The sequence below is a fragment of the Biomphalaria glabrata genome, chromosome 5, assembly GCF_947242115.1.
Source record: "Biomphalaria glabrata chromosome 5, xgBioGlab47.1, whole genome shotgun sequence".
Taxonomy (NCBI): domain Eukaryota; kingdom Metazoa; phylum Mollusca; class Gastropoda; family Planorbidae; genus Biomphalaria; species Biomphalaria glabrata.
The window spans coordinates 33,932,452-33,948,413 of NC_074715.1; the positions used below are offsets into that span (position 1 = coordinate 33,932,452).

At 35.3% G+C, this 15,962-nt stretch overlaps 1 protein-coding gene across 1 annotated transcript in view; it reads left to right on the forward strand.

Annotated features, from left to right (window-relative positions):
- LOC106060279 (collagen alpha-1(IX) chain-like) overlaps positions 1 to 15,962 on the forward strand; it is a 159,667-nt gene that overhangs the window by 64,007 nt on the left and 79,698 nt on the right. The window contains exons 26-27 of the mRNA XM_056030301.1: positions 38 to 127; positions 14,889 to 14,933. Of these exons, the coding sequence (XP_055886276.1) occupies positions 38 to 127; positions 14,889 to 14,933 (135 nt within the window). The remainder of the gene's footprint in view (positions 1 to 37; positions 128 to 14,888; positions 14,934 to 15,962) is intronic.

A 15,962-nucleotide genomic window follows, 5' to 3' on the forward strand; every position in this document is an offset into this window, starting at 1 on the left:
TAATTGTATAACATTAAATTCATTTTTCTCTGGACAGGGAACACCTGGACCTCCCGGAGCACCAGCTGTGGTCAGCACCAACACCGGTACAGGGGTAAACGGCACAGTCATTGTCCAGCAGCTGCAAGTACTGCTCCCTCTCATATGTATTGCCTGACAGCACCCAAATAGCGTCCCTTCACATGACCCTATTCTGTTATTTCACAATAGATTTTGTTTGAATTTTTTTCGTTTTTAAAGCACCACAAAAAGCTATAGTGAATGAGCCATGGCACAGACTATACTATTTAGTTTCATTTCTTTTCAAATATATTTTTTTCTATTTGTTTGGTTGATTCTACCTATAGGCGAACACACCCACATAAACAACTATTTTTATATCCGTCATGCATCTCCTAAAATCTACGTCACTATAAACTGCAAGCAATGTAGAATTGTAGACAAACCAGTTTTATTTTAATGAAGTTACGTTTTCCACTTTTTCTCCTGCATTTCTATCTAGATCCAATTATAAATAGAAAAAACTGTAGATTATCTTTTCTTTTACACTGATGCTGTCCCCTGAAACAATTACCTCCCCTTTCTTTATCTCGCCCTCATGCACGTTTCTTATGTTTCCAAGCCAACTGTAGGAAACAAAATAACCTCAACTTTCATAATGGTTGATTACAACTGTAGGAAACAAAATAACCTCAACTTTCAAAATGGTTGACTACAACTGTAGAAATTGATAACCATAGCAACCAATGGTCACGTTATTACTTTACACATTTATTATAAGTCAAGGTAACTGAATGACTACGCAGTCCAGACTGGCGCATCATTAATCAAATAATTCGTGGGCGTTGAAAGACATTTGCACCTAATATTTATTTCAAACCAGCAACGCTATGTGTTTTTGTTTTCTATGCACATTTTTAAAACTAGTTTACATTTGCATTCTTCAATCTATAGGCAGGATTTAATGATTTGTGGTCCCTACATCGAGGGTCCCGCACTCACACGCCTGCACACAGATTTATACAAACCTTTGACATTTCGTTCCAAAGTCATCAGACAATTTCACACACACAGACAACACGAAAATTCAGACTTAGCACTAAATATGTATTTGAAAGCAAAGATAATCCATGTACTAGTCTATCTCTCAATGAACAAAACCTGCAACCTTCAAGTAAAGCAAAGATAATCCATGTACTAGTCTATCTCTCAATGAACAAAACCTGCAACCTTCAAGTAAAGCAAAGATAATCCATGTACAAGCCCATCTCTCAATGAACAAAACCTGCAACCTTCAAGTAAAGCAAAGATAATCCATGTACAAGCCCATCTCTCAATGAACAAAACCTGCAACCTTCAAGTAAAGCAAAGATAATCCATGTACAAGCCCATCTCTCAATGAACAAAACCTGCAACCTTCAAGTAAAGCAAAGATAATCCATGTACTAGTCTATCTCTCAATGAACAAAACCTGCAACCTTCAAGTAAAGCAAAGATAATCCATGTACAAGCCCATCTCTCAATGAACAAAACCTGCAACCTTCAAGTAAAAAAAAATATTTCTGTAATCCGATTCCAAGCAACAACATTTACAAAGAGTTGATATGCAGTCTAGGGGTCACTACAACTCATAAGGGTCAGTCTAGGCGTCACTAGAACTCATAAGGGTCAGTCTAGGAGTCATTAGAACTCATAAGGGTCAGTCTAGGGGTCACTAGAACTCATAAGGGTCCAGTCTAGGCGTCACTAGAACTCATAAGGGTCCAGTCTAGGGGTCACTAGAACTCATAAGGGTCCAGTCTAGGCGTCACTAGAACTCATAAGGGTCCAGTCTAGGCGTCACTAGAACTCATAAGGGTCCAGTCTAGGGGTCACTAGAACTCATAAGGGTCCAGTCTAGGCGTCGCTAGAACTCATAAGGGTCCAGTCTAGGCTTCACTAGAACTCATAAGGGTCCAGTCTAGGCGTCACTAGAACTCATAAGGGTCCAGTCTAGGCTTCACTAGAACTCATAAGGGTCCAGTCTAGGCTTCACTAGAACTCATAAGGGTCCAGTCTAGGCGTCACTAGAACTCATAAGGGTCCAGTCTAGGGGTCACTAGAACTCATAAGGGTCCAGTCTAGGGGTCACTAGAACTCATAAGGGTCCAGTCTAGGCGTCACTAGAACTCATAAGGGTCCAGTCTAGGCGTCACTAGAACTCAGAATTCATATTTTACTACTTTATCCAAATGTATAATTGTTAATTCTTCATTCTAGTGCATATAATGTACATGCAATCTAACAGTGCTTTAAAACTTTAATTGTACACTGTGTACATACAAGTTTCAAGTCTAGATCTTAGCTAGACATAGTGGTAATCATATGAACGTATGTTAGATAGATTGCCACTTTATAATTAAATTGAAACACGAATCTGTGATTGACAGTTGACAGGCACTAGCTGGTTAAACGTAAGTCTGTTTTAATCTTGCCTTGACACCACGAACAAAATATTGCTTACTACATTTTCAAATAGTTTCTTTTTTTTTTAGACCTTGTTGACGAGGCGAAATAATAAAAAAAACACATAGTTTCTAATTTCACCTCCAAATGTGACAGAGATGGAAAACCATTTCAATTTATATTGACTCCAATTAAACATTTAAATGGCAAGTGGGCGGACGGGGGGAGGGGGGAGGGACATCTTTTCCGTGAAATGCGTTGTGAACTTACTGCCTCGTTGTGAACTTACTGCCTCATTGTGAACTTACTGCCTCGTTCTTAAACAAAAGCCTTCAGAAACTTTGAAGGATTTCAAAATTATTTTTTCCTTTCTTTATAACAAAGATTTAAATTTAGAAATCTTCTTTTGTGAAGCAGTCTCACTATCTCTCTTTTGTGAAGCAGTCTCACTATCTCTCTTTTGTGAAGCAGTCTCACTATCTCTCTTTTGTGAAGCAGTCTCACTATCTCTCTTTTGTGAAGCAGTCTCTCACTCTCTCTTTTGTGAAGCAGTCTCTCACTATCTCTCTCTTTTTAAAATCAATTCGACCTGTCCATTGAGAAACTAAAATACAATACAACCAGAAAGTTCTTTGTTTCTGACTTAAACTTCCTGGTGGAACATTTCGGATTGAGATTTCCTTTTTTTTTTTTTTGATATATGAAGTACGAACATTTTAGTTCAAAATACCAAATTTCGAAATTTGACATTTTAGTTTAAAATTCCCAATCTCGAAATTTGACATTATCGATACATTTTTCAAAGACATTTCTGAAATTTGATTTGAAATAGAAACATGACGATATCATAAAAAAAACAACATAGATCATAGTTTTTCTTTTCCTTGCTATAATGTCAGGGCATAAAATGCTGCACAGTTTCTTATTAGACATTTATAAACTCTGTATTGAAACATGCCAGCGATGCAATTCCAAGTGAACATTTTTCCCTTCTGCTAGAGGTCAAGGCCGACAGCATCTGGAATGAAAAAAAAAGTTTTAAACTAGATTTTTTTTTCCTGGACGTGTTTCCAGTAGCTCATCGTGTCGGTCTATTGTTTTTCAGTTGGCAAATGTTTGTAATTTAGTCACATTTGGTAACCATGGTGACACATGGTCTGGGAGAAGCGAAACGGAAACCTTTTTTTAACGTCGGTGTTTCAACTGATGTGCAACATCCTAAACTAATCCTATGCAACGTCTTGGACTTAGCAATGTGCTAGGACTTCTTTCTTTCTCTGTGCTTGGACTTAGCAATGTGCTAGGACTTCTTTCTTTCTCTGTGCTTGGACTTAGCAATGTGCTAGGACTTCTTTCTTTCTCTGTGCTTGGACTTAGCAATGTGCTAGGACTTCTTTCTTTCTCTGTGCTTGGACTTAGCAATGTGCTAGGACTTCTTTCTTTCTCTGTGCTTGGACTTAGCAATGTGCTAGGACTTCTTTCTTTCTCTGTGCTTGGACTTAGCAATGTGCTAGGACTTCTTTCTTTCTCTGTGCTTGGACTTAGCAATGTGCTAGGACTTCTTTCTTTCTCTGTGCTTGGACTTAGCAATGTGCTAGGACTTCTTTCTTTCTCTGTGCTTGGACTTAGCAATGTGCTAGGACTTCTTTCTTTCTCTGTGCTTGGACTTAGCAATGTGCTAGGACTTCTTTCTTTCTCTGTGCTTGGGCTTAGCAATGTGCTAGGACTTCTTTCTTTCTCTGTGCTTGGACTTAGCAATGTGCTAGGACTTCTTTCTTTCTCTGTGCTTGGACTTAGCAATGTGCTAGGACTCTTTTCTTTCTCTGTGCTTGGGCTTAGCAATGTGCTAGGACTTCTTTCTTTCTCTGTGCTTGGGCTTAGCAATGTGCTAGGACTTCTTTCTTTCTCTGTGCTTGGGCTTAGCAATGTGCTAGGACTTCTTTCTTTCTCTGTGCTTGGGCTTAGCAATGTGCTAGGACTTCTTTCTTTCTCTGTGCTTGGGCTTAGCAATGTGCTAGGACTTCTTTCTTTCTCTGTGCTTGGGCTTAGCAATGTGCTAGGACTTCTTTCTTTCTCTGTGCTTGGGCTTAGCAATGTGCTAGGACTTCTTTCTTTCTCTGTGCTTGGACTTAGCAATGTGCTAGGACTTCTTTCTTTCTCTGTGCTTGGACTTAGCAATGTGCTAGGACTTCTTTCTTTCTCTGTGCTTGGACTTAGTAATGTGCTAGGACTTCTTTCTTTCTCTATGCTTTAAAAAAAGTATTTTGCAACTAAGTTCACATTGCTGGATTCCTTTACATTTATAAGTATTTATTATAAATGATAAATAATACAACCAGCAATATATAAAAAAGTATATTTGTAACATTTTTCTCGATCTCACACACACTCTCTTTGACACAGAGACTGTGTCTCTCACACACACTCTCATTGACACAGAGACTTTCCCTCACACACACCTTCATTCACACAGAGACACTGTCTCTCTCACACACACCTTCATTCACACAGACACTGTCTCAGACACACACGTAAACATTCTCTGTAATGTAAAACACAATTCTAATTATGTGCATCTAGGTAGATAATCTCACCAGTGGCGTAGCAAGGGACTGGTGGACCCTGGTTGAAGAAGAACAACATATTTTTAAAAAAGACATTCCTATACTGGTACTAACTTTTAGAAGTAACAGTATCATTTCATTTAGGATTGATCCTGCTTGGCTTTCTTTTTTTTTAGAATATATTTAATAGAACTATAGATCTTGATCTTGTGTGTCTAGGTTCTAGAGATTGTCATGTTGGCTAGAATAGTATTTGTATAATGACTAGATCCTGATCGACCTTGTTAAGAATATACACTAATAGAGTTATTGCTAGATGTATATGTGTGTTGAACCAAGTCTAGAAACTTATTCTACTCTCAGATATGAAATCTCAGAAATGATTATTTAATGTATTCATTTTCTGAGCATCTCAACATCAACAAATAATACCAGAAATTGATGATATCAATATTTCTTATTTCTAGATTGATTTCAGCAACTATAGAGAAGACTTAAGTTAGATCTTCTTATCTTTCTGGTAAAACCTCCATTGCCCAACAGATAGTCCTATGTGACTTTGTTTCGGGACGCTAAAATTAGTTTTTTTGCTTGTTTTGTTATTGTTTCAGAAGTTCTTTAAATTTGCACGTCAGATCTGAAGTAGGCCTATATACAATAAAATACATCATACCAGAGAACGTAACATGACAGACTTTGCCTCAAAACTAATTTGGTGATTTGGACTTTTTAATAATCTTTTTATGTTCGAAATATAATATACCAAAAAGATGAATGCTAAGAAAAAAATAATGAAGAATATTATGCATTTAAATCCTTACAGTTAACACCTTTTGTTTAGATTTTTGTAACTGCCCGTGCGGGCCTCTTCATCATGGGCCTTATATGCTACGCCACTGATTCTCACTCAGTAATGTCGCGCACTCTCATATTTTTTACAGTCATATATAAACTCATACACAAGTTCATGAACCCTTACTTACTGCCACACACACTCACACACACCAGTTAAATATTAAAGAAAAGCCCCAAACCGAGTCTGGGCTTCATTTCTCATAGATTTGTTTTCTTGTTCTGTACAAAGAAATTTTAGAACTAAAGTTTTGAAGTTTAAAGTTCATTGCTGTTAAGAAAACAATGTCCTCTCTGCTCTCCCTTGGCCCCAGTCTATCATTGCACAAACAGCTCTGTGTAGTTGGCATGAAGAATGTTTGCCAGTGTCTCTGTGGCTACCCTGAGACGTTCTGCATTCAAGACGTTCTGAGAATGAATTCTTTGCCTTTTTGTAATACTCTCAACGTAGTGTACTTAGTGAAAGAAGCCCCCTTCCCCTCCCCCAAAGTAATCAAATGTTTCTCCTGACCAGGTCAATCAAAGTACCTGCACTACTTGCAGTATGATCTAATATTTATTTTTAAAATATTCTTGACATCTGAAGTTAAGTTTAGTCTTGGACCAAAGCACGTTATTCTGTGTCCTTGTTTAAATGTCTTAAAGCAGATGGGGAATGTATCTTAAAATGTTCATAACTTCTTATTAATGTTAATATTGTTGGGATGAGAGAGAGAGAGAGAGACTTATTTATACAAACTTCGTATGGCGAGTTTATTGTATCAGTTTTTATGGGTTTTAAAAAAAAATATCCTAATAGGCGAAGCTTTTTTATAGGGTAAAGTTGTTTTTTTCATTTAGAACAAGGCTATTGGCCTACAAACTAAGAAAATATTAGGACTAGCTTTAGGATGTTTGGGTCGAGATAGCTATGCTTAGATCAAACTATAGGAATACTTACAATACAAATAAAAAGCTAAGCATGCGTCATTTAACAATGAAACAAACAAACCTAAACTTTTTCACCTAGATACACTTTGATTGAAGGACAGTTGAAGCTCTCAAGAAAATGTTGAGCAAAAAAGGAAAGCAAGCTATAGAAAAAAAGAATTCTAATTACTTCCATTTATCTGAAGATAATAGTGTTTAGCTCCCATTCTGTTATATAAAACAATTAATTTAATTAGTACTAAATGATTAAGTAATGGGTTATTTTTTTTATTGATTCGTGTATTGTTATCGACTATGAATAATTATGATCCGAGAATGGGGAGTAGGAGAAAAACGTGTCAAAACGTAATAAGGGGACTAAAGCCATATATATATACCCTTATCTCTCATTAAGTGCATCTATTCCCCCTATTTCGAAATCAAACAAAATAATTGATCACCAACAATTAATTAACGAATTGTTTAATTTGTATTGATTGATTCATGTCAGGTTCAATGCACAATTGTGCTAAGTTTTAACTTGATCCTAGAATGGGAAATAAGAAAGACAAAAAGTACCATGCAGACAGAGTTGGTGTAAGCATTGTACTAAGTAATATCTGAACGAGGCACGAGAGACGCTACATTATGTTATGTTATATGTAATAACAAGACACACAAAGACGCATACACTTACTAGCTACTACCAAAAAAAAAACATCAATATTAGTTCATCTGTTGTCAGTGATTTCTCCAGCGGGAAACTCCAGATGTAGAAACAATTCCTTGAAACAAAACTGTCTGCAACGTAAACAGACACTAATATTTAGTCAGTAAATACATCTGTACGGTCAGGTACCTAGAGCACAAAATATAAAACAGTTAAAGCAAGTCAGTTTTCTGTATTTATTTAGACTCACACACATATAGGCACAGCCACACACACATACACACAGCCATTAACACTGACACCCGAATAAATACACACTCGCAAGCATGGGCCAGTAATCCAATATTTCAAACAACTTCCTCTCTTTCTGTCTCGTAAATTACTTTCCCCTAACTCTCCAGCATTGGAAATAGATTTTGAGCACGGTTTCTTTTTCGTCGGGAAATCCCAGAATAACTAGCAAGACATTTTGAATGCATAGCTGTATAGTTTTTTTGTTGTTTTTTTTCTACAAAAACTTGCAGTGTCATGGGTTTGATTTGAGCATGTGTGTGTGTGTATTAGTTTTTATGTATGGTAGTTTGTTTGTTACTTTATTGTTTGGCTTTTGTTTTAGACCAAAAAGCAAATGTCTGCACTAAAGTTGAGTGCATCTTTCCAAAGTTGAAAGATATTTGCACCAATAATAGATGTCTATCTTTTGTATTCCTTTACTTTTATGAACGTACATTAGAAACAAACAAAAAATACCTGAACCTCTTTCAGTATTTTCAGGTTTCTGTCTATATTAGTAGTTTGGACTACTTCCAAGTATACTTACTCTTTAACAACTATCCGACACTTGTATGTTTAGGTCTCTCACGTACAATGTCCATAGATCCAGAACACAGGGGAAACTGCTTTTTGTGATCACTGGAAGCCACCTGTCACGATTATGAAAAATATGGCCTATGAAAAATATGGCCCATGATGCATATGGCACACAAAAAAACATAGCTCAAGGAAACAAAACACAAAGAAACATAACACAAACAAATATAGCACACAAAAACAAAGAACACCAAGAAATATAAGAGAAAGAAACAAGACAAACATAAAACCCAGAAATACAGTGTTGTCTTTTGTGTCCATGGACACCCTCTGCTGCCTAGTGTTGCCTGTGTTTCTAATTTCATTACCATTTGCAATAAGGTTCCGCTTCGGCCAACACATAGCCATCAAATCACATGACCTATACCTTGACCAGACTATCAAAAATGTCTCACTTGACTATCACATGCAAATCATTCAGAACGATGTAGACTGACGTGTCAACTTCAAATGTCACTAGAAGACATGCACCATGCGCTCATTCGTCTACAAGTTTAGTCCAAGTGTTTGTTTCTGAACCAAACATCAAAGACTTTTTTTATATTAGAGCTGCAGTGTAATTAAAACCAAAATCTTGAGCCAGATAATTTTTTATTTCTTTTAGATGCTACAAAATACATTCTGAAAACTAAAAAAGGACGTTTGTTAATGCGAGCACAACGAGTTCAACTTCAACAGAACTGACAGTTTTAGACATAAAATTGTGCACAGCCTTCTAAGATTTTTTAAAACATAGACCTAACGTAAAACTTTGCTTATGTCAAACATTTGATTGACATATTTAGACCAGGCATGTCAAACATTGCGTTCGCGGGCCGCGGCCTCTTCCCATGTGGCCACTTGGCCACCTCAAAAATTATCAAAATTATGTTAAACTATTAAGCTTTTCACAGTCACCACTAATTTTCAGGTTAAATAGGTACTGAAAAAAAAATCGTAACAGGGCCTGTCACAGGAATTTTTACATACATGAGAAACTTCTTGAGCTCTGTTCTATGCATAACACCACAACAAGCGAGAATATTTTTGAGAAATTACAGGAGGTGATATTGCAGTTCATTTTACCTTTGGTAAAGCTAGCTAGAGTATCAACAGATGACGCATCAACCATGATTGGGGCTAGAAATGGTGTTGGTGTAAATCTGCTTGCAAAAAGTAAGAGAGACTGATGGCAATTTTAAAGTTGCTCATTTTCAGTGCATCATTCAGCAAGAAGCATTATGCGTACAGTTCCAACATGTGCTAAGACCAGTTTCAGTCGCTTCCAATTTTATTCGTGACCGTGAGATCGCCAATTCTCAATGTTTCTGAATGACATTGGACACGAATTTGATTGTGTTCCTTACTACACAGAAGTCCTATGGCTCTCCTGTCATAAAGTATTGAAAGAGATTGTTTGCACTTCGTGAGGAAATTTTATTGTTTCTGAACATGAAAGTTGAACCTGTTAAACATTTCCAAACTGACGAATGTGTTCAGGATTTGGCATTTGCAGTTGATCCCACTGGTCACCTGCAAGACTTGAATTTGAAACTTCAAGGTAAAGACAAAATTGTCACAACTGCGGCCAGAATTCTTTGCTATGTTTGTAATCACTTATCTCTGTGAGCAGTTTTTTTTCTATAATGAAAGCTACAAAAACACCTTTCGAGATTATCTGATCGAAAGTTGTCATCAGGATTGTTGTAATCTGTGGCAAACGAACTTCAATCTGACATAAATAAACTTTTATCCAGATACAATTTCAAGCATCAGACAGTGAAAATAATGCGTAATTATGGTAATTTTAAATAAATAAATAGCACACAAAAATTAGCTAACTAATCAATTATTGTATTCTAGTGTATTGTTTATAATTTACATAAAACTAGTAGGCTATGTTTTCCAACTGATTTTTTATTTCGACCCTTCAGGTCATAGTAAGTTTTTTTATGTAGACCATACACCTTAATGAGTTTTCCATGCCTGATTTAGACAAGTCTATTCATCTTCCGTTTCAAGTTTGATTCTAAGAAATAATTCAAATCTCTCCATGCTTTTGAAAGAATAAGAAACTATCAAAATAATGCTAAAAAATTGTAACAAGATTTAATAAATAAATAGAAAGTTATTTTATAAAGTTAGTAAAGTGGATTGTAACTCATATTATGTTTATTCCTATCAATATAAAATGGACTACGAAATACTTATTTATATTTTCTGTGTAACTATATTGTTTGGTCAAGTCGATAAAGATGAAGTAGAGCTGACAGTATGTTTGAGCTCTTTTGCCTTTGTCCAATGTATGATTACATAGAAACTCAGAATTAGTCTCCACTGCACGATAACCACGTGCTCCTCACTGCCCAATTACTCATCAAAACCCTTTAGAAATAGATGAATTTCATGTATATTTCATCATTTGCTTTCCTGCCAATGAATTTTTTTCTTATGAAACTCACTAGTTATTTAGAACTTAAAGATTCTCAAAAACAAAGTATTTTATAAAAACCTCATTTCTTCTAGTTTTTTTTATTCAAAACACATTGCAAGTCACTTTAAAATAACATTGCAAGTCACGTCAAAATCACATTGCAAGTCACGTTGATTGAAATCACGTTGCAAGTCATGTTCAAATTTTCAATATCTGAAATGACAAAAAAAAAGATAGAGCTTCTCCCTAATTTATCTCAGATCTCTGAGGCTCACGTATGGCCAACATATTCTTTTAGTCATTGTAATCCTACTAGTGACTTCAATACCGGGTGCATGATTTCACCAAGAATTAATCTTGTAATCTGAAATTCTTCCAAGGAATAAGATCATGTGATCAGGCTAGACAATGAGACGGAGTGGTGTTTGAATCTGCTGGAGTTCCTAAAGTTTATGTTTTAAACATGTACATTTCGTATATTTTGTACATAACAATTTCTATACAACACCTTCCATTATAACCCAGCCAACAGCTTGTTTAAAAGACCGATTCATGCTACATCTCAATATAAGCTAACATATTATCTATTTCTTAAGCAGTGGCTTGCCGTCATTGAGACTCAATGGGACAAACTGAAATTGCTTTTGCTAAATATTGCTAAAATGAATTATCCTTTGATACAAGTTTATAAGTTTTATCTTTGAAACTAAATTTATAATTTCAATCCCGCGCCCGGTAATTGTTAATTTCGTTTTAAACTAGATCTATATTTTATCTTTATATTTGTAAATTGGTTGTACCTTTTTGCGTAATGTACCCGATTATCAAAAGAAAATCTCTTTTAGAAAAGCAAAAGTATAGTAGAAGTACATCATCTGACCTATAGATCGCACAAAGTCCGAAAGAGAAACTTTACTATTTCATTTTTTTTAGAAAATAATGTTGGTGAAAATATTGAGAAGAATCTTTATCCAAAGAAAAGTTATTTTTGGAAAACAAAATATTGCATGTATATAATGTTGAGGTTAGTCCCCTTGGTCTATTTGCAGCACGCCACTGTTTTTTTCCTAAACATCTTTCAAACCTTATAACTTGTAACCTCGTAGTTCCTCATTACCCTAAATTTGTATTAGTTATTAGCTATATTAGGTATTCCATATTCTATGCAGTGTGCTGATGTAAATATATTTCTGAATTCTGTGTATTTCATTTATTGTTTTCTTGTAAACATTTCATTTTTAATTCTTCGAGCTTCAACAAACTTGTTAGCAAAATATTTCGACTACATTTCATTTTTTTCTTTCCCCTTACACTGAGCTTTTGTATGTTTCCTTGTTACTAATCAGATTCCTGAAGTCATTAGAACATAGAGTGTTGAACGGAAATGAGCATTTCATAATATTTGAAAAGAAATTACAATAACTCATAACATTTGGATATTTGAAAAGATATTTAACATTTTCATTATACTTCAATGTTTGAAAAGTTGTTATATTTCATAACAATAAATGTTTTACAATTTCATTACGTTTTGCATGTTTGGAAAGTACTTTACATCTACTAGCGTCCAAATATTTCAAAATAAATTACTAGTTCATTGCATTTAAATATTTGAAATGAAGCTAGTATTTCATAAAATTTAGCTCATTGAAAGGACATATCTATTTTATTATATAATTCCATTGTACACAATCATCAATGGTATACCATTTTTCACCTTTACCCCAAATCTACTGACATTGTTTTGTTATTTATGTTTCTATTCGTCTGCCTACCAAATTCTATGTCCCCCCCACACACACTGTTAGTGATGAGATCTGATTATCTTAGATTCTATGTCTCCCGTCTACTTCCCTACTCTGTAAGGACTTGGTTCATGGGTGTGTGTTTCAATAGGAAACACTGGACCAGACACAAACAGAAACCAATGCACAGTATTAATGATATATTTATACACCCCTCTTCCCCAGCCTGACCGGTGCTGATACGCCCTAGGATTTCATCTGTGCTAAATCTGAATCAATATTGATGACGTGTTTTAGGCGAAGTATAAATACAAGCAGAGAGATTTCGTTACTCTCTACGCGCTGTAGAACCCGACTGTAGTTCAAGAGTCGTATAGTTCGGTATTACTGACTTGGGGGTTAGTCATAGTGTTGCAGGAACTAGGTCAATAAAATATTCTTCAATAATTTGAATATATACTTCTGAATATATATTTCTGAACGGTGAATTGTAAGAGGTTAAGCAAAAATGTTATTTTATTGATTTATTTCATTGTATTTAAAACCTACTCCTTGGTTACCTTGAGTAATTATTCTTATTCTTTAATAATACATAAGAAACGATTTCTGCGGAATATGCATGGGGTGGTAACACCAATCTAGAAGTTGTATTAAAATGATAGGCATAGATCTGTGGTTACGTTAGTAGTAGCTTTAGTAAAAGCAGATTTACGGGCAGTTAATAGATTCCCTATTTTATATTGTGGAATAGAACAAAAAGAAATGCATTTGTTTAAATAAAGATTTGAATATTAAAACATTGGTCGCATTAATTCTCTAGCAAGCAGTCGACTTAACACCAACACTCGTGACATAAGCGAGTTATGAAGCCCAATTGCTGTCCAATGGTTTTTAGCTGAAGGACAAATATTGCACGTCAGATAATAATAATCAAGCTAAATAATTTAGCATTCAGCCAGAGTCTGTGTGGGATCTAAATTTAGCCAAAGTCTGTGTGGGATCTAAATTCATCCAAAGTATATGTGGGGTCTAAATTCAGCCAAATTTAATGTGGGATCTAAATTTAGCCAAATTTAATGTGGGATCTAAATTCAGCCGAAGTCTGTGTGGGATCAAAATTTAGCCAGTCTGTGTAGGATTTAAATTTAGCCAAAGTCTATGTGGGATCTAAATTCAACCAAAGTCTATGTGGGATCTAAATTCAGCCAAATTTAATGTGGGATCTAAATTCAGCAAGAGTCTTTGTCCCAAACCCATGATAATCTTCCCCGTGCAGTCTGATGTGAAACCTACAGGTTATCTAAAGTGAGCTATGCAGTGTAGTGACTCTTGACTTAATAGACAGATCTAGGATGAGATAACTCCGTATGAGGTCGTCTGCTGTTAAGAAGCCTCCTTATAAAACGGTGCTACAATAAACTCGAAGTACTCGATTCACCATGAAGTGAGAAGTGTGTAAAGGAAAAAAAAAAGGGGGGGGGGCGTCAGTAAATTTTATGGAGATGAGGAAATTTCTTTTACCAAGTACTTTATCCAATACCTTTCACCAAAGTGGCTGAGTAGGAAAAAATAATAAAAAAATATTGTATTTAAGTTATACCCTTACATCAAGAACACTTTAAGTGTGCAGTCAATCTGTTCTTGGTGTGTACAGTTTTTGTGTTTGTCTTACATTTTTTAAGACATAAAATTATCTTTTTTTTTTTGTTCAGCTTCTCTGTTACTATTCACACGATATGTAACAACGCTTTCCACCAGCATTCATTGGAAATAAATTGTAGCCATCCAATAATTGACCTCTGTCATTTATAATTTTTTATTGTTTTATCTGCTATTTATACCTTTTACATATAAAAAAATGTGTCAAAAAAAAGCGGGTTATTTTTTTTTATAGAAGAATGAATATGAAAGTTAAATGTTCAAGAAGAAATGTATTAAAAATTGAGTCATTAAAACGTTTAGAGCTAATTTTTTTTTTTTTTTTGCTGGTTTCTAGTTAAATGATAAGAGTCACTGGCCTACATAAGTTTGACCAGTGATCAAATGTGCATGTGCCTTCATCTAACATTCACTAACTTCTGAATAGAAGTGTATGTCTATAAGTATGTACATCTGTATTTCTTAATTTACTCAACAAATGTGAAAATAACAATCTATATGTGTTATTTTTTATCCATAGGGAATCAATTAAAAAATTTTAATGTCAATCAGTAGGCTCTGTGTTAAGTGAAACCATCTCAATATTTACATCCTTTATAATTTTATTTGTCTGTACAAAAAAAATTTATAAAGAAGTTTTGAAGTCATTACAAATCAAATATTGTTTTCAACTGTATGCTTTCATAAAAAAAATGTTAGTATCAAGCTATAACAATGTATAACTTTATATATACAAGCATATCCAACTGTTTTTGTTTCAGGGCCTACCCGGTCCTCCAGGAGAACCAGGCACAAAAGGAACTCCAGTAAGTATTCTCAAATTCTCCTTCTAGGTTTAAAAATATCAGTTCCCAGGAAACGTATCTATCATAACAGATTAATCTTTTCAACAGAAAGAGATTCACTTTTGATGTGAATATCTTTATATTAATCGACATCTCCATAATCTTTTTTACTTAAGATTTCTCTAGACATCTCCAGGCATAATTTGTTATACTTTAGATTTTCCTAGACATCTCCATAGGCTGTAATCCTTCCATTTCTCTAGACATCTCCATAGGCTGTAATCCTTCCATTTCTCTAGACATCTCCATAGGCTGTAATCCTTCCATTTCTCTAGACATCTCCATAGGCTGTAATCCTTCCATTTCTCTAGACATCTCCATAGGCTGTAATCCTTCCATTTCTCTAGACATCTCCATAGGCTGTAATCCTTCCATTTCTCTAGACATCTCCATAGGCTGTAATCCTTCCATTTCTCTAGACATCTCCATAGGCTGTAATCCTTCCATTTCTCTAGACATCTCCATAGGCTGTAATCCTTCCATTTCTCTAGACATCTCCATAGGCTGTAATCCTTCCATTTCTCTAGACATCTCCATAGGCTGTAATCCTTCCATTTCTCTAGACATCTCCATAGGCTGTAATCCTTCCATTTCTCTAGACATCTCCATAGGCTGTAATCCTTCCATTTCTCTAGACATCTCCATAGGCTGTAATCCTTCCATTTCTCTAGACATCTCCATAGGCTGTAATCCTTCCATTTCTCTAGACATCTCCATAGGCTGTAATCCTTCCATTTCTCTAGACATCTCCATAGGCTGTAATCCTTCCATTTCTCTAGACATCTCCATAGGCTGTAATCCTTCCATTTCTCTAGACATCTCCATAGGCTGTAATCCTTCCATTTCTCTAGACATCTCCATAGGCTGTAATCCTTCCATTTCTCTAGACATCTCCATAGGCTGTAATCCTTCCATTTCTCTAGACATCTCCATAGGCTGTAATCCTTCCATTTCTCTAGACATCTCCATAGGCTGTAATCCTTCCATTTC